The sequence below is a fragment of the Coptis chinensis genome, chromosome 9, assembly GCF_015680905.1.
Source record: "Coptis chinensis isolate HL-2020 chromosome 9, ASM1568090v1, whole genome shotgun sequence".
Lineage (NCBI taxonomy): Eukaryota > Viridiplantae > Streptophyta > Magnoliopsida > Ranunculales > Ranunculaceae > Coptis > Coptis chinensis.
Genome location: NC_141464.1, coordinates 21,673,863 through 21,694,043, shown reverse-complemented (window position 1 = coordinate 21,694,043; position 20,181 = coordinate 21,673,863). Strand labels below are relative to the sequence as shown.

General features: G+C 36.0%; 2 protein-coding genes across 2 annotated transcripts; both read left to right on the top strand.

Moving 5' to 3' along the window:
- Positions 1-5,627: 5,627 nt before the first annotated feature.
- On the top strand, positions 5,628-6,098 carry LOC147475198 (uncharacterized). Its single transcript, XM_086585314.1, has one exon. It carries the CDS (start codon positions 5,628-5,630, stop codon positions 6,096-6,098), a length of 471 nt encoding a protein of 156 aa, XP_086441440.1.
- A 10,248-nt stretch (positions 6,099-16,346) lies between these two features.
- LOC147475197 (uncharacterized) lies at positions 16,347-16,881 on the top strand. Its single transcript, XM_086585313.1, has 2 exons — positions 16,347-16,643; positions 16,732-16,881. Exons 1-2 carry the CDS (start codon positions 16,359-16,361, stop codon positions 16,879-16,881), a joined length of 435 nt encoding a protein of 144 aa, XP_086441439.1. The 5' UTR covers positions 16,347-16,358.
- Positions 16,882-20,181: the final 3,300 nt, after the last annotated feature.

Genomic DNA, 20,181 nt, shown 5'->3' with positions numbered 1-20,181 from the left:
TGGATTTTATTGTTAATCCCACCTCCCGAATTGTTTGGGGTGGTATTATTTATTCTATCATGATTTGTAGAAGATCCTCCATTTTAGAGTTTGTTTTGGAGTGAAGGTTGAGAATATTGTCGTGAATTGGCATACCTATGATTAGATGTGGTGGTATGATGAAATCTAAGAGAGTTTAGAAGTTACTAGTCTAAATCCAAATTATAAAAGATATTAGGGTTGTTATAGAATCAAGAATATGAGTTGTTTCCGTTTTCGGGTTCGGAAATTTTATTGTTTAGGAAATTGCCTTAAAGCTTTTTGGCAACCTACCGATTCGTTTTAACAATTCAAAACCTATAAAACTTCATTCATTCTACACTCACAACCCACACTATACCTAACTTCCATCTCTCACCTTTCACTCACACGTTTCCGTTGTTCTTCACCATTTTCACAAATCGGCACCTCCGGGCTAGGCGCTGAGGAGGAGCGCCTTTCGCCCACATTTTTTTTCAGAATTTTTGTACAGAGCGCACTCGCACCCAAGGTGAGCGTGACTCGCGCTCAAACACTGGAATTCCAAAATCTTCAGAGCTTTCACTAGCGCTTCTAGCTTCAGCCGCTTCGCCTTCCGTCGACCAGAAAAAATTCCAGTTTTCCGCGGGTTGTTCCCGGTTCATTCGCAGCTGTTCTAGAGCGTAGTTCGAGATGACATCTCCTATAATAATACGGAACAGTCTTTCAAAGATTTGTTTCAAAGCACTACTTATGGTGCTTGGTTTCGCGAGGTGATCACACACGTAGGCTGGGAACCGCTTATGGTTCTTGCTAGCATTTGTTCTTGGACTTGCCATGCCCGCTGAAATACAAGACCCATGGTGCTATTGGGTAGATAATATGTATGTCTACACTTATGAGTTTTTGCATGAGTCGTATGGGGCAGGCATTTTCCGTATCGAGGACCAAGGGGAATATAACGTCGCCCTTGGTAGCCTGTCCATGAACATAGGAACTGTTATGTTTTGGATCATGCTAAACATTTTAGGGGAATGACATTTTTCTTCTGTGAATGATGCCACTTGCAGCGTCTTCCTTGCTTTAGCCACGGGACGTATGTGCCATGACCTTCCCAGAACTTTGATGTCCCATAGCATGAGGCATAAGTACCTTCTTATGCCTGTTCTAATTTCCCGTATTATGCTATGTTTCTTTCCTATTTTTTGTGTCCGTTTCACGGATTGGGTTGGGGTCGACATTGTGAGACCCACCAATTATATTATCGATCTTTTCCGCAATGACTTGGCAAGGGTGGAGGATACAACCTCATCGGGTTGCACCTTACACCCCATCCGACCAAGTGGCTTTAACGTGTTAGGATCCGTAGATGATAAATGGCGGCAAGCTTGGCAAATTATAATGGCATGGCGGGATGCGAAGGAACCTCACTTCTTTATAGAAGAGGAGGATGACGAAGTAAACTTATTTGGAGTGGAGGTAAGTTTTTAGTTTCGATTCATGCGCTTATGTCCCAAGCAATTTAATTCTGTTAACCCCATAATGGGTGGAACTCTTTATAGAGTTCGCGTCGGCTTTTTTATTTCCTATATTAGTATGTTCTAACCTTGTTTTGCAGATGTTCCAGAATTTTACGCATTTCCATGGTATTTTTCTACCCTCTTTATTTAAATGCTTTGAGGACAAAGCATGCTTCTTGTTTGGGGGGGGCATAGAAATACGTGTAATTAAGGCATCTGTTAGGATATAGATATGTATAATATGCATTTGTTTTCAAGTTAAAAATTTCAAAAATATAAATAAATAAGTTTATGCTATACACTTAGGAATATTGGTATTGTTTTCTTTCTCTATGCTCTTAACAATCTAGAAGTCTCACGTAGCTTTTGCATCAGAATAATTGTTAGAAACTTAGGTTAATATGTAGGTAATAATCTTTGCATCTATCTATAAATATATTACATGAGTATCTATGATTGTTAGCAGTAAGTTTATGAAATCTAGGCTAGAGTACTTATTCTACAAATCCTGTGAGAATATAGCCTAAAGCCTTATATGAGCGAAACATTCGAGAAATGACACAAGGGAGAAGTAAAATCCGGATAGAGATATCACACGTCCACTTGCTTGATCACTATGCCATATCCTAAGCGAGAATTTAGGCCCCTTTTGGATCGATATAGCCAGAAATTCAAACCTATGAATTATTTTCCGCTAGTCGCCCCTCTGAGCCTTTCCTTAGCCTTCCATGAACCACAATTCCTTTACCCTGTTACAAAAACAAAAAAAAATAAAAAAAAATATATAAATCAACCTACCCAATTTAGAATAAGTCTGAGAATAGAATGAGGAAGAAAGAAGAAGAGAAAAACCTGTGTAAACAAAAATTAGTTAGTTGCTTCAGAAAATAAAGAAAAGAAGTTTCCATCCAAATAAAAGAAAAAAAAAAAAATAAAAATAGAAATAAAAAAAAAACTCCAAAAAAAATAAAATAAAAGGAGTCAAAAGCCAAAGAAAAAGAAAAAAAAAATATGGCTAAGGATGGAAACAAAGTGTAGAAGCAAAAGTAAATAACAAGGTTTTCTCTAGTTACATAATATGAAGACTCTATTATCTCAGACTTGTCTTTTTTGAATATCTATTTCTTTCCTTCTTAAACCATCTCCTAATCCCCATAACACCTAATAAAGACCTCTAGCTCAATTAGGAATAGGTTAGTTTGATAGTAAGTGGCAGATGTGTTTGATCGACTCCGGCTTCCTTGTTGTCATTGAGTTTGTAAGGTAAAGTGTGTACCCACTTAATCGAGTAAATATAAACTTGAGTGGAAAAATCAGAGTGGTTTTTGTCTTGACATTTTTGTGAGGACCTACTTAAGGACGCTATTCCGAGTTTTCATAAACGAACCTACTAGGCATTTCATAGTATTACTCATAGTATATATATTTGTATCATAGATGATTGATTATTATGCATATATTAGTTTAGGTTTTTGACTTGGTTATTCTTATTCATTTGCTAGTGAGATGTATAGATAGTTGAGACATGAATGAGAAAACAATAGTTTTATTTCTTAGTCGTTGTAGTATAGAAGAAGTTTGTGAGGACCTTCACTGGAAAACTCTCACGAGGCTGTAACTCGTCCACTAGAGAATTCCTAGTGGTTTAAGGCCTTGTTGCATATGGTCAATGCAATCGCACTCAGCGAAACGAGAGTAGATAGAACTCCATTTTTGGTCACTTATTCTAATTTCTCATATTTGCTTGAGGACAAGCAAAATGCTGTTTGGGGGTGGTTTGATAAGAGCCCAAAACTGTAGTTTTAACCCCTTAATAATCATACTTTTAGACCAATTATGTGAGTAATAATTAAGAGTTAATAATTGATTCGTGTTTTTATGTATTTCAGGCTTCAAAGTCCATTATGTGCAGATATGTACCACTTTAGCGAGATAATGGAGCAAGGGTTGGTTGCTAAGAAGTTCTATGATTAAAGGCCAAGATTCAAGAAGACAAAGCCTTTGTAAAGCCCGGTCAAAAGATGAAAAGTCAAAGTCCACGCGGGCAGAAACAGTGCACAAAGTCAGCAGAACTTCCGAAGACCATATCTTTGGACTCAGACCTCGAAATTGGGCCTATCTTATGTCAAAACGACCGGCTCGGAAAGAGCTTTCCAATGGACCAAGCCTTGATCCAATCAGAGGAGCAGAAGTGGACCAAACATCTGTCGAAGCCAACTGCAGCTGAAGAGCCCATTTTGGACTAAAGAAATTGGGTTTTGGGCCCGATTTTCCTGCCCAAAACATGGCTCCAAGCCCATGCACGATTTTTGGATCTGGAAGTATAAAAACAAAAGCTTGACTCTTTGTTAATGGCAGTTAGGTTAGGAAGCTAATGTTAATGGAGTTTAGGGTTAGAAAAAGTTAGATCTAGATTAGTTAATTACTTAGTTTTCATTCCATTAATTAGTTTCATTCTTTGTTTTAGCTTAGTTATTTAAATTATTGAATATCATTCATTAGATAAATAAAATAGTTGTTATTCATTCAATCATATCATTGCTATTTTTTATTAGATCAATAAAGTTAATTATCTTTATTCACAATCTTAGTTTTAAATTCAGTTTAATTTAATTATGTCTTATTGTTATTATTGTTCTTGTGTTGAGAATGGTAGTATAGAAATTTCACACCAAACACATCACTCTCACCATTGTTCCTGTTGGGTTTGATTAGTTGAATTCTATTAAGTCTTGATAGATTGAGAGTGGAACGAATCCTTACTCATTATATTGCATGATTATGTTTTGAGAGTAAGAGATTTTGATTTAAACGTAAGAACGGTAGGATTACCTATTAGTGTTGTTAACATTAATATTAGTCTTTTATCATTTTTACGGGTTATCAACTAGCCACCAGCTAGTTACCCCTATTTGTGACACAGAGATCAAAGAAGCTCTTTTTGCTATGGAGGATAACAAGGCTCCAGGACCTGATGGCTTTAATGCATGCTTTTTCAAGAAGAGCTGGGACATAATAGGAGAAGATTTCACAAAAGCCATAAAGTACATCTTTAGCCATAAGCAGATTACAGGAGGTATTAATGCTACAATATTGTGTCTAATTCCAAAGATGAACAATGCTTCACATGTTGCTTCTTTCCAACCTATTACATGTTGTAATATTGTGTATAAATGTATCTCCAAAGTACTAATAAATAGGATGAAGAGTTGTATTGCTTCCTTGGTATCTTGCTCCCAATCTGCCTTTGTTCTTGGAAGATCAATCCAGGATAATCTTCTGATAGCACATGAACTTCTTAGAGGCTACTCAAGGAAGAATGGGCAGAAAAGATGTGCGATTAAGCTTGACATCCAGAAAGCCTATGATTCTATTTCTTGGCAATCCCTTGAAGCTATTCTCTATAAGTTCAAGTTCCCAATTCTGTATATTGAATGGCTCCAGATGTGTTATGTTTCTCCTTTCTTCTCGCTGTTGATAAATAGATCACCCGAAAGCTACTTTCAAGGGAAGAGAGGGATGAGACAGGGTGACCCAGTGTCCCCTTATATGTTTGTGCTTGTTATGGAAATCCTGAGTGCTCTTCTTCTCTAAGGCATACAATCAAAAAGGATTTCAGTCCACTCAAAGTGTAGAAAGTTGGCCATATCACATCTATGCTTTGCTGATGACGTCTTACTATTCTGTAAAGGTAACATGGAATCTATTCTGGCGATCAAGGACATCTTGCACTCTTTCTCTAAGGCTACAAGACTTCAACTTAACAATGCCAAGACAACACTCCTAACTGGCAGTATGTCTGAAGAGGAAGGACTAGAACTTGCAACAGCTATGAATATTTCTCTTGTTTCTCCACCAGTCACTTACCTAGGACAGCCACTCACTTCAACAAGATTAGGTATACAGGAATGTCTACCAGTTATTGAGAAGATCACAGGAAGGATTTCCAACTAGAAGAATAATGATTTGAATAAAGTAGGTAGAGTGTAGCTTGTGAACTCAGTGCTATCATCTTTTCAAACTTATTGGGCAACAACCTTTGTGCTTCCGAAGACAGTGCTTGATAAGGTAGCGAAGTTATGTAATAGATTCATATGGGCAGGACCAAGTATGGGGAAGAAAATGCACCATGCAAGACATTTCAAGCTCAGACTTGATAAAGAACATGGAGGGCTGGGTATGATTGATCCAAGAGTGTGGAATCAAGTTGCATATTGTGGATTAGTGGTGAAATTGGCTAAAAAATCTGATTGCTTATGGGTTAAGTGGGCATGGGAAAACCATATTAGGAAGAAGCACTTTTGGACAATGAAAGCTCCAAAAGACTGCTCATGGGTATGGAGAGGTATCTTAAAAAATAGAGAAATTGCATGGAAGTATGTGAGACACAATATAGCCAATGGTAATGGTACAAGTTTTTGGCACGACCCATGGTGCTCAGGCCCCCTCATCCTGAATCCTTGTGCAAAGTCTCTCCTGGTGGATGTAGTGCTAATTGATGCATTAGTTAGTTCAGTGATTGTAAATGGGACTTGGGGAAGGAGTATTCTTGAATTACTTGAATGTGAAGTAAATGAGTAGATCATGAATACAGAGATTAACTCTTACATTTCTAAAGACCAAGTCATTTGGACTCCAACCAGTTCAGGGGTTTTTATTGTATCTTCAGCGTATGCAGCACTAAAGAATGTGAGGAGCAAAGCAAAATGGTACAAGATTGTGTGGGGTAAGATGTCAGTGCCTAAACACTCTTTTACTATGTGGCAACTATTCTTAGGGTCTCTACCAACTCAAAACCGATTAATGCAGACGATTAATAGCGAAGAAAGTGCTCGAGAAATCTAGGTGTTGTCTATGCGACCTGCATGATGAAAGTTTAGCCCACCTATTCTTTGACTATTCTTACTCGAAACTTGTGTGGAAAAGTTTCAAAGAGGCGATGGGGTTGCCTGGAAGGGTTAGAAATTCGCATGAGGAATGGTACTACATTATGCGCATCTGTCGACAAAATTCTATGGCGTCTGAAGTGATAAGGACATTAACATGTGCTGTTATACAAGCAATTTGGAACGAAAGAAATTGGCGAGTAAAGAGGAAGAGATTCTTGTCTGCTGACTCGGTAAGCATAAAGGGTTTGAATAATATGAAAGTGTACCTGGGGAAATCACTGAAATCTGTGCGAGAAGGTGAAGCCATTCGCACTATTCTGACAAAACTAGGGATCGGGACAACTTTCAAGCAGAGCGAAGACCAGTGGATCAGATGGATGAAACCTGAAATTGACATTCTAACTCTGAATACCGATGGATCAGTTCAAAATGGGAAGGCAGGCTATAGTGGTGCTCTAAGGGATTGAAATGGAGATGTTCTTATGACATTTTGTGGAAATTCTATGAAGTGTTCAGTTCTTTAACAAGAGTTGCTAGGCGTTCTAAAAGGACTAGAAGGTGTGGCAGATATGAATATAGATAAAGTGACAGTGCAGTCGGATTCGCTGAGAGTGATCCAGATATTGAAAAAAAAGGAAGAATCACTGTGGTATTGCAGGAACTTAGTAGCTCAGATGGGGGTTAAACAAGGGAAATTTGTAGAGGTTCAATTTCTCAATGTGTTCAGGGAAGGAAATCAAGTAGCGGATTACTTATCTAGAATGAGTAGTACTCATAGTACCGAATGCTGTAACTAATGTATGTATTTTATCCCTCCCCCCTATGGATAAAAAAATTACTGAACTGATTAAAGGGGATAAAGAAGGTAAGATGTACTTGAGAAGTTGCCATTAATAAAGGTTGGGGTCCCCTAAACCCCTAGTCTTTTCTAAATAAAAAGAAAAAAAAAACTATATATGGTGGACCATTTAATCTGATGAAGGCCAATAGCACGAATATCTGCCATCTCTTTGAATATGTCTTCTGTAGTAACAATATGAAACTTTTATTTTTCTTCCGAAAGGGACAAAACCCTTGAAATATCAGACGATCTTTGTCTATAAATTCGGACCAAATGAACTAAAGGATAAGCTTTATATTCAATATATTCTGGACATGCTGTGGTAAATTCAGATAAACATCAAAATGCCATTTCATCATAGCATTATCTATGACTTGAACAAGAGGAAAAGCTAAGAATGTATTGTTATCAGCTCCTGCTTCCAAAGATACCGCTGCATTGATTGTGATGTATTTGATAAATCCCATCTCTAACAGTTCATCAATTAGATACATATCCAAAATCCTAAAATACTGCCAGAATGTACTATGGAGAAAAACATGCAAATTTGGATGCATAATGTGAGTTCCTTCTGTGATATGAGCAATGCCTTTAACAATTAAAGGGCAAGTTGCCAATACAATTGAATTCCAATTTTGAATCCATTTCTGATAATGTGAAGGGAGGAGATTATGTATTAATTATGGTAAAGGTGATGGAAGAGATATTTTGGCTTTATTCCAAAAGGATAATGAAAAGTCTCTGGAGAGAGTACTCCAAGAGACACAATCAAGGGATCTTTTCAGATCACGAGATTTATTAAACTTTCTTTTAAAGTCAGACCAAGTTGTTAAGGTACTCTGGTTATTCTTGCTAAAATATTTAGCAGTAACCTTAATGGCCTGGATAACACTTTTCTTATCATTCTGTTCAAAAGATTTGATAACATTGTCCAAAATGGACTTTTGAAAGATGTGAAGCTTCTAGTTTGTAAAGAACTTATGTCTATTATCATAGACATAAGGTAACTCTAGATCATCAAATCATACTTTTCTTTTACCAGTACTATTAGACTTTCTAGAAAGAGAATGCCAAGAACTCGCAATGGTGCTGATATAATCAGACTCCAAGGTTTTACCCTTGTTGGTGCTGTTAGGTTGACTAACAAGCTCCTGGGAATAATCCCAGTTAGGGAGGCCTAAATTGTCCTTAAAGTTGTTGATAATTTCAACATCAGCAATATCCTATAAGGATTCAGAGGCCACTGGTGGTTGCTCTGAAGGCTATCCATATAATGGATTCTCCAATGAACCAAATTGGAGCATTATGTATTATGTAGCAAAAGATATGAAATAATATCTTAGATTCACAGGATATAATCCCAGAGAAATATTCTCTAGATAAGAATGAAGAGTATGTTGTTTCCAAAATATTTGGATACTCATATAAGAAAATTGTTTGTGAATTATATTTCACAATCTTGGTTCTTCTGTTCCTGCAAAGGAGAAGAAATAAATTCAGAAACCAAAGGGTGATTCTCAAAGTTAGTATAAATACCATACTTATCAATCTTATTAATAGGAAAAATGGTATTAAGAAACGGAGTTCCCAGTATAATCTGCTGGGTAAGGTTTTTTATTAATAAAAAGGACATAGGTATATTAATCTCATTTTTACTAATAGCAACCTTAGTTAATTTATGCTAAATAAGAATTTTACTACCACTAGCACTAGTCATGGTCTGAGTAGTAGCTTCAAAATACTGTTCAGGAATTAAACCTTCTTGTATGCAGTTCATATCTGCACCGCTATCAACTAAAGCAATATAATCAGTAAGAATATATTCCTGGTTAATAATCAAGGTTATAAATATATTCCATTTCCTAGAAAATATAGTAGAAATAAAATTACAATTCTCAAAGTCTTTGTCTGACTTCTCTTCTATGACTGCCTTTTTCTATTTTAATTCAATTTGTAAAACTCTTTGTCTTAATTGAATTATATCATTGGACATGGGTACAAATTCTGTACCTCTTTTTTCAGATCATTGGTAAGAGGAATAGGTGATTTTGAAGAACTAGGCTTATTATTTCCTAGACAATAAAAAACCTTTTTAAGGATATAACCTTCTGAAGGATCAACAATATCATCCTTAACTGCTTTAAAACAAGTTTTAATTAACTTAAGTTTAGTGTCATGATTAGTAATAGTATCAAGAAGGTCTAATACTGATTGCTGATCATTGGTTAAGACATTAATAGTCAAACCATTCATCTGTAAGATAGCTTTTATGCTATCACACTTTGCTTGTAATATGTTACATTGACATGGTGACTCATTATCCGAAGAACTAGAATAAGGATCATCAGACTCATTATCTGATTCAAAAGAACTAGTATTAAGTAATAATTTACTTAATTGTAATTTAAGATCTTCATCAATCTTTAAATTATTAAGCTTCTGTTTGGTCTGGCACCTGTTGGCATAATGACCAATTTTTCCACATTTTAAACAAGTAACATTGTTTTTCTGTCGTGGATTATTATAAAACTCTTTATTAGATTTCCACTTTTTATTGAAATTATGTCTATTCTTACGAGAGTATTTTTTTCTTGTAAGGTTTCTGTGTTATGAGAAGAAATCCTTTTCTTCTTCTCATGAGGAATATCATAAGCAAGTTGCTCACAAAATTCTCCTAACTCTTTCTTACCAAAAATATTATGTTTTTTAAGCTGATACTGTAGCTTTAAATCATTACAAAGGCTAAGACCTTCCGGAGTGACATGATTAATAAGACTACCATAAGTATGAGAATTATAAGGGATGGTAGATCCTCCATTTAAGTCTCTAAGCTTTTTTCTAACCTTTGATGCAAAGAAGTTAGGGATACCATCAATAAATTTAGATTTCTAATGCTCATTATTAGCATCATGTAATTGAAACACTTTGGCCAAGAACACTTCTTTATACCATCTAAAATGAGACAGAGATGGGCATCTAAGATTTTGGAGAAGTTCTCTGTTCTTCTCAGCATTCATCCCGTCTGGTCCCATAAAATGATGGACAATGGTCAAACATAAAGTATAAACAACATCTAATGTAGATACTTCAACGTTTGCATCAGGATTTAACTCAGTCTTAATTGAGTTAAAAATTTCATGTCTTTGCTCATTAGTGAGAACATTATCCCACCAACCTTTCAAGATTCCAACAAAACCATGGCATATAAACTTATAGACATCCACATCTGTATTACCATTAGCTTTGCAGACATTAGCATACATGATCATCTCCTGTATAGTATGATAAATATGGTATTTTGATTTACCATCAATATTCCATGTATAAATGGTTTTAGGATGATAAGAAGCTTGATCATTAAAAAGATCTTCTTCATAAAGAATATCTTGGGGGGTAGGACGAGGGTAATAGTGCCTACTATATCCTGCATTATTCACCTCCTGATTATTCTTATCATAAGATTTTTATTAAGTGTAGAAGAAACAAAATTTGCTTCTATATCCAAAACATTATTTTGATTTATCTCATCATTCGAATCTGAATCTTGAGATAGAATATTAAGGTTTAATTTACTTAATTGACCATATAATTTTTCAATAAAATCATTCTTGGATGATGATTGTCCCAACTTAAAATTTGGAACATCTAAGGGAGGTTGTATAGATGGTCTAATATGACCAGAAGAGATATGCTGCTTTAAAGAAATATTCTTTATTGGTTATTTATCCTTATTTTTATTAGGATATATCCTTAGGATATGCTTAAGGATATTTTCTGCATTATTCTCAATTCTAATTAATTGAGCTCCTATAGTTTGCAAACATAAATTAGTATAATTATTTTGTTTACAAAGTTTATTAACATCATCTGTATGAACAGTTCTATTAAGGTCATCATGTGGTTTGATATAAGCCACAGTTTCTAGACTATCTTTCATCTTTAAAGGTGTTGTTAGAGGATGAACAACTGCCATCTCCTTGTCATTAGGAGTAGTCAAATTCTTTTGATGAAACTCTAAAACTCTAACATAATTATCTATAGGTTTAAAATCATTATTTATTTTAACTTTAGATGTTACTGATTGATTAGGTAAATCTATTTTTACCTCAGATTTTCCCGGTAAAGGAATAAGCTTATCTTGTAAATGATTATTAACTTGTTTAACTTGTTGAGTAGGTAAACTAAGTTTTACCCTATCTATTAACACGTCATTATCAGATAACATACCTTTGGATCTTAAATAATCCTTAACATCCTATTGTAGAGTAGCTTGTTTAACTCTAGATTTAAGAATGTGATTATTCTGGTATTCTAGACAGAACCATTTAGCCAGAGTAGTACCATACTCCTGGTACCATTTATAATACTCTTGATAATATTGAACCATAGGTTTCAATTCTGTAGGAGTAAAATATTTACTCAACTTTTCATATTTTAATTTATAAAATTTATTTGTTTTAATTGATGTATAATCCATTATAAAACAAATTCCATTTCTGATGCTGTGGGAGATTCTCTAGCGTTTTGTCTATAAATACCATGTGGTATTTGTTGATTAGAGATACGGATCTCTTATACAGATTGATTATACTGAGATAACAATTCAGCTTCAGATACTGAATGCCTAGAAGATTGTAGTATATAGATCTTATAAGAAGATCTCGAGGACAAACTTCTACTAACAAAAGGTTTCTTAAAGTTTAATATAACTTCTCCTTATGTTGATTGAATTATTTTATCTAAATCATTATTAATGATTGGCTGTGGTTGAACAGCGTTTCTGCAAATCCATGAATCAGGAGATTGAATTTCACTCCAAGGAATCATCCTAGGGGTTGCTACACTAGAAGTTAAAAGATTTGTATCAATTAACATACTATTCTAACATACTATCTTGACATACCCAGTCAACCGTCAAATTTTGCATAATCTAACGTCCAGATTTATGCCTCTAATTAAAAACCTAACAACTAAAAAAAGGGGCAAAACTAACATTTCAATTTTTTCACGGAAATAAAAGTCTTCTTCATTCACGTTTCAAAAAACTCTATGGTTGTCGCTATATACTAAAACAAAAAAAGAGAGAAAAAACTTATGTTTTCCCCATTTCTACTAGTTTCATCATTTCAAGCAATCGTTGAATAGCAATTTATATCGAATATGACATTTTATTAACTCTCTCAAATAGTTTGCATGGAGGAGATGAATATAAGATTTGAGCCTCCCTTTATCGAAGTCGAAAATCATCATCAATTCCAACCCATTTGCTTCTATTTTCTTGATACCTAGAGAAAATCAACATAATTTTTGAATTTTATATTTATTTATTTTTATTTTGAATTTTTTTTGTAAGACTTGTTTTTTGTTTTGCCGATTGCCAATAACCAAGTTTTTGAAAAACCCGCCACTTCATGGCAAATCGGGCTAACATTGAGTTGATTAGGAGCATTGTTCGGGCAAGAGTTACTCCTACTCAATGTGGTTTTTCTTCTTCTTCTTCTTCTTCTTCATTCACGTTGCTTCCATTGCCCAAAAGAATTCGGTCGTTATCACTTTACTCAAGAAAAAAAAAATTAAGGCATCAAGTAGAACATGGTATTATGAGTATCGTATAAAATATTCATTGAACAAAATTTAAAATTTGCTTCTCTGCATGCTAAGTGCTAAGAGCATCTCCAATGGGGGGTGTAAACAGTATAAAGTGTAAAGTTTACACCCCTAAATTCAAAAAACCTCTTCCAATGGGGCTTGTAAACCGTAGTTAATATGCTAATAGCTAATAGAGCAAGTGGGAAATTCCCCATCCAGATTCAAGCTGTTAAAAATCTAGGGCGCCACTCCAAGTGACATGCGAATTTAAAGTATGTACGAGCATCACTCCGAGTGACATCCCTTTTTAGTTTTAATGTATTGATTTCTAATTTTTAAACTAGGACGTCACTCTGTCACTTAGAGTGACGTTCCTCTTTAAATTAAACTAAAACGTCACTCCAAATGACGTCCAAGTTTAAAATCTATTTATTTTTACATCTCTCCATTGGGAACCATAGAGTGTGGATATATGCAATCTATAAATTACTGTGTAAGTAGAGTTGTTAAATCCTAATGGCACCTAGGTGGAGACTATGTGGAGGTGTAATTTTACACCTCGTATTGGAGATGCATGCCCTAACAAGATATGAGGTTATGTCATGAGTAAAAATGCATGATACAAATGACAGGTGCTTATCAAGACAAGAAAGTAAAAACGCAGACAGCTCAAAAGCAAATGAAAGTTAAAAACCAGCTCTTTCTTTAATTCAAATTCAGAAGGTATATTAATTTAAGGAGCTCTAATTAGTAACATGTAAATCTGAACTGCTATTGATTAGGCTCTTTTCTGTGTTTGGATTGTTACTTAGAACTCTTTCATGTTGCACTCATGCGAACCGACAATTTATCGATAGTAACAACACCACCAACTTGCTGCAATCCTATAAAGACAATAGATCAATACAATTTTCTTATATAAGTTGGCCAGAAATTAAGAGCCTCTTCCAAGCATTATTCATTTTTTAATCATCGACTAGTGTATCCATCCGCAACTTTCGAATTTAAGAGTAAGCCAGGAGAGTACAAGTTAGAAAATTGGTAGTTTAATTTCCTCCCCCTTCTTCCCTCTCCCTAGGAATAACAACTTCAAAGTGCTTAACCAAGATGTCCATCACAAGAGGAACCGAGTCCTCACAAGGTAAACTCTTCTTATAAATATCTCCCAGATGAGAGAGCAAAAACTCATCCCTCAAAAGTTGATCGTTAGAAAGGCATCAAGTTTTGAGTTCTCAACATTAGAGATGATAATATTTTGTTCCACAATCAGACGAAGCTCTCCATAACCATATATATCAGCTATTCGGGCTAGTTCATCCTCGTTTATATGTGAATGAAGAAGAAGATGAAAATGGTTTTTCGTTTGTGGAAAAAATGAAATGTCAGTTTTACCACTCTTGTTTATTTGTGTGGTTTGTTAATTAGAAACATATCCAGACGTTAGATTCTGCAAGATCTAACGGTTGGTTGGGTATGTCAAGATAGTATGTTAGAATAGTATGTTGATCTAGAGTGCCACTCTAAATCTGCCACTCTTATCTCACTCTTCTTCTCAGCCGTCCGATCTTGCCTCAAGATCTGATGATCTAATTCACCCAAAATTTCCGATATTTCAACATTTCGTGTTATTGAAAAATTCAAAAAACACGAAATTTTTAATCATCGCGAAATTGGAGAACTGTCTCTCTCTCTCAGCTTCTTCTTCTCTAAACCGTATTTGGCTTCTAGATTAAGGTATTTTTCCACTTTTAATTCGTTTGATTTGTTGTTTAATTAGCTTGGATTCATTTGAAATAAACCGACAATATGTTGTTTAAGAAGATGATTAAGAATGTTGATATAGATAGGGATGGGTGTGTTAATTTTGACGAGTTTAAGACCATGATGGGCAGTGGGAAGTTCTAATAAGCGCTACATACTGATTTTTAGTTTAGGTTATGGTACCACTGATTCCTAATTGTAGTTTCGATGGGTTTACCTAAAGAAAGTAATAAAATTTAGTTACTTTCAAAGTACTACTTGTTTTTGTTAATTATCTATGTTGTTGTTTTTTTATTTGTTTCTTTATGGATTCCAATGAAGATGTTGCTACAACAAGGTTTCACTTGCAATTTTTCCCGAAAGTAATGATCGAGCTTTATATAAAACCTTCTTAGTGTCTCAATGAATGAGCATGACATTCATTCAGTTGACCAGAAACTATGATAGTCGATTTGATCATATAGTAGTTGTGTGGCCTTGTGGAGATTAGATCTTGGGAACCTCAGGATTCTACCACAATCTCCTACCATTTTAATGCCATACAAATAAAAAATCTTTCTTGTTTTTCTTTTTTTGAATCGATGATGAACCAATTTATTAAGATTAATAGAAGATTCTCCAACTTAGTGGTATATTATTGAAAATACTAATTCAAGTTGCAATCATATATGACTGAGTATATTAGCTTTCCTTACACAACAAAGCATGTGGGTTCTAGTGTTCTACGTTCTAGAGACGAAAAAAAAAAACAGTTTTGAACTCGGTCAGAGTTTTAAACTCTGCCAGAGTTCGGTGAACTAGCATATTCGGTGAACTCTGTCAGAGTTTTGAATTCTGTCAGAGTTCGGTGAACTCTGTCAGAGTTTTGAACTAGCATATTCGGTGAATTCTGTTAGAGTTCGGTGAACTCTGTCAGAGTTTTGAATTATGTCAGAGTTCGGTGAACTCTGTCAGAGTTTTGAACTAGCATATTCGGTGAACTTTGTCAGAGTTTTGAATTCTGTCAGAGTTCGGTGAAGTAGCATATTCGGTGAACTTTGTCAGAGTTTTGAACTCTGTCAGAGTTTTGACTAGCATATTCGGTGAACTCTGTCAGAGTTTTGAACTAGCATATTCAGTGAACTATGTCAGAGTTCGGTGAACTAGCATATTTGGTGAACTCTGTCAGAGTTCGGTGGCCACACCGTTTGGGACTAAGTCCAAACGGTGTGGCCATATCGTTTGGATTTGAACTTGGATAAAAAAATGACGTGTCTATTTTTTTGCCCCTTGACCGGTGTGGCCACACCGTTTGGGAGTATAGTTTGCCTACATAACATGCACACCTTAGATATAGATTGACATACACATCGCCTTATTTCGTTCTTTGTTTTTTCACGTTGGTATTGCAACAATTTGAATTAGTTGAATGTCTTATTTTTAACTCCTATTTATTTTGTAGCAATGCCTCGAACAAAGAATGTGAATGTGAAAAATGCAACAAAAAGTGTTTTCATGGGTGCTAAGAAGTTGTTAGGTGGGGGGAGTAGTAGTTCGGGTCGCGATGAGGAGCCTAAGAAAAAGAGAGGAAGGAGAACAACCACTTCGGCATCAGTTCGTAGAGGGGATCGGAAAGCGGATGATCCCAGTAATGTTGTAAGTGGTGTAGAGTTAGGAAATCAAAAGAGAAGAAAGGGGACAGTTCTGAGTGATGTAGATGTAGCTGTAGATTTAGATTTAGATTTAGATTTAGATTTAGATGTAGATGATGATGACATAAATATGGATCTTGGAAAGAGTGTAGTTCTAAGTCATGCTGATAGTGAAGAAGAGGGTGTTGATGATGCAGAAGAGGAGACTGACGAGGAGGAAGAGGACGCGGAGGAGGAGGAGGAGGATGACGAGGATGACGAGGAAGTCCATGTACCTGTACCTCCAATGAATATTGTGAGAAAGTCTAACAATGACTTGGAGTTCAAGAGAGGTGTTTATGGAGGTGGCCCTTGTGTGTCACATCTGTTGTATGATTATGCAGTGCACGTGGCTCGCGATGTTTGGGAGGGGCAGGTAATATTATCATATAGTGTCTATTAGTATTTAAATTTTGTATTACGAAACTTGTGCATACATTAATACTAAGTTTTTGTTGTTTTAGGCGGAGCGAGGGGTGTTGAACTGCCATGGGGACCTAAACAAGTTGGTACAATGGGATATCATCGGAGAGTGTTCAGACTGTTCTACTTTTCACGTGGAGTTTCAAAGGACCGGCTTATGTGCTCTGGTCTTAGGTGTATACAGACATTAGGATCCTGTGTTTGTCTCTGCGTTTGTGGAGAGGTGGCATCCAGAGACCAACACGTTTCAAATGCCGTGGCGAGATGACAATCACGTTAGACGATGTTTCCCAACTCTTAGGAGTTACGATCGAGGCAAAGCGTTGATCGGGGACACTGATTTGACCTTGGAACAGACAAAAAGACTCCTCCACAAAGATCTTGGCATACCCATGGATAAGATAGATGCGGAGATGAAATCCAATAAGTTCACTTCTAAAGTTAGGATGGATTTCTTGATGAAGTAGTTTGTTGGGAAGGTAACAGATGAAGATTTACGTGATGAAAATGGGGTTGTTGTGAAGAAGGCGTCAACCCAAAAAGAGGTGCAGTTTGCTGTGAGAGCTTATCTGTTATTTTTCTTTGGATGTACCGCCTTCACCAACACGTCTGGAACTGCAGTTCCCGTTTGTTATCTAAGACTGCTTTTGAAATTTGCCGAGATCAGAGACTACGTGTGGGGTGCAGCCTTACTGGCTTACTTGTACAGGGGTCTGGACTGTCACAAGTGCCAATGTGAAGGGTGTTTCAGGCTATTTCACTCTCCTACATGTATTAGTTTTTTTGTTTTTCTTTTCAATGTCAATTTTATCTATCTATTACAATATTAACTGGGTGTCTATATTAATGTAGGCATGGATTTATGAGTACTTCCCGGTGTTCAGGCCATACCCAAATGCGGACTATCAGTTGAGCATGTCCCGTGCTCATAGGTACTCAGTTACTCAATCTTTTTATACTAGCACAACAGCTGCATTGAAGCATACCCGAGCCACCATTGATAATATGACTTGTACCGATGTAAGCATTTTTGTATGTAAATAGTTTTATTTATTAATTGATATTATTAGTATGTGGTTAATGATTAATTTCCTCGATCATATGCTATTTGACAGGTTGAATGGTATCCCTATGTTGAAGTCCGAGCTACACGGCCGGTAGATGAAATAACATTTTTCGAGGGATTTATATGCTTTCTTGATAATGTCGAGCAGTACAATGTTTCGAGGGTTGTGTGTCAGTTGGGTCATATGCAGTTTGTACCCTCAGATCCCCGAAGGCCAAAGACCTCGACGCAAACTACTTCCGGACGCGGGTATGATGTGAAATTTAATATTGCATCTTCCTACTGGAGTAAATGGCAGAATCACTTGATTCAACTTGAACAACGAGGACCCATTCTGTCTTATCCATGGGAGTGTGTTAGTAGATACATGAGTTGGTACGAAAACAATAGTCATATTCGAATGATAAACCCTGATCATCTTAGTCACTACTCCCTACAGAGTCTTCCATATCATAATCTGGTGAGTTAATACCTTACAACGTTAATTTTTGCTTTGTTTTGTTTTGGTATTTTATAAATGTAAATGTATATACTAATGTAGTTTTTCGTTTTAATTTTGACAGCACCCCGTCGTCGATGAAATTTGTCGCTTGCTCAATCAAGGCTTGCAATTGGGTGGGACTGCGATTCCAGATGATGCACAGAACGAGTTCATGGAGGCATACAATTTGACCCGGTGCAAGTTCATTGGCGGACGATATCGTGAAGGAGCATAGGATTTAGGTATGTTGAGTTTGGTTAGTTTAGGGTTTAGTGGTTAGTTTAGTTAGTTTACCTCCTTTTATCTTGTGTTGGGACGAGTGTTGGAAATGGAAATGGTTTGTTTGTCAGTTCTCAATGGTTTATCAGTTCTCAATAGTGTTTATCAGTTCTCAATAGTGTTTATCAGTTCTTGTATTATTTTTTTCGAGTTTTAAGTGGGGAAGTGGGAAGTGAGGGTGGTTTTGTTTTTTGTCTGGTAGATAAAAATGCTCATGCATTATGCACAGTGTTACAGAGTTATTGTGCGCACTGGAAATTAGGGGTATTGATTCCAAGATTCTTTCTTTCTTAACTCTGATTCTTTAGCAGACTGAGAGTTGTAAGTGTACTATGTGTCTTGAGCTAAAGAAAGAGTTAGGAGATCATTTTAGTTGGAATTTGTGTTTGTTTTTTGGTGGGTTTTGCTTTACTTTTCAGTTTGTGTTAGTTGAGATGATGCGGGGAGTGTTTATTGGCATTTGAGATGATGCGGGTTTTGCTTTACTTTTCAGTTTGTGTTAGTTGATATGATGCGGGGAGTGCTACAGAGTTGTATACTTCTTGTTTGAGATGATGCGGGGAGTGTTTATTGGCATTTGTCTTTCTTTGTTCTTTTGAGAGTTGATCATGACTTAAGTTCAAGAGTTTTCCAATCAATGAGGTTTCTAGATTTGGTGTTGGATTTGACATATGTGGTAGTATTTATACTGATTCATGTGTTTTTATTGGGGGGTAATTAGGCAAATGGTGGTGGAGGAAGATGGTGAACATGAGGAAGCAAGTGGAGAGGTTAGTTTTTCTGTTAGACCTTAATAAAGTAGTTTAATTTAACTTTGCTTGACTGATCTGTTTATTCAATTTTTTTGTTTTGCAGGAAGGAGATAAAGAACAAAGAGTTAGATATACAACTAAAGTCAGAAAGTTAGATTGGAAATCTCTTTGTAGTCAAAAAATGTTATGTTAGGACTCTTTTGTAAGTGCAAGTTGTTGATATGTAGCAACTTAGCTTTATGTTGATAATTGAGGACAATGTATTTCACATGGTGTCACATTGTTGAAATATGAAATGATAGTGATCTTGCTTTGGACTTGTCATTCTTTTGATGTTCACCTAAGATCCTAGGGTTTTTTGGTGCAAGATCTAGTAAAACGGCATGCCAAAGAATGGCCTTTGGTTATGTTACTGCTATTAGCAGGCATTGAATTTAATAGGACGTCTGGCTGTCGATGGAGTAAAACAGTTATACTACTTACCGGGTGCGCTTGGCGTGTGCTTTTGCTTAGATCTCGGTTTATATCCATTCAATGGCTCTTCTTGTGCTCTCCGACAACTTGGCATTTTAATTTGTCACAGCCGAAGTATCTCTATTATAATAATCTAATGAAGAACACAAAAATCCCAATGTTATTTGCCAAAACACAAAAATCTAATGCAGTACGCAATGTTTTTGCCAAAACACAAAAGATCTGTTTTTTTGCCTCTTGAACGGTGTGGTCACACCGTTTGGGACCTAGTCCAAACAGTGTGGCCATGTCGTTTGGACTTAATCCTAAATGGCATGGACACACCGTTTGGACTAGGTCCGAAACGGTGTGGCCATGTCGTTTGGGATTTAAACTTGGATAAAAATGGTGTTGTCTATTTTTTTGCCTCTTGAACGGTGTGGCCATGTCATTTGGGATT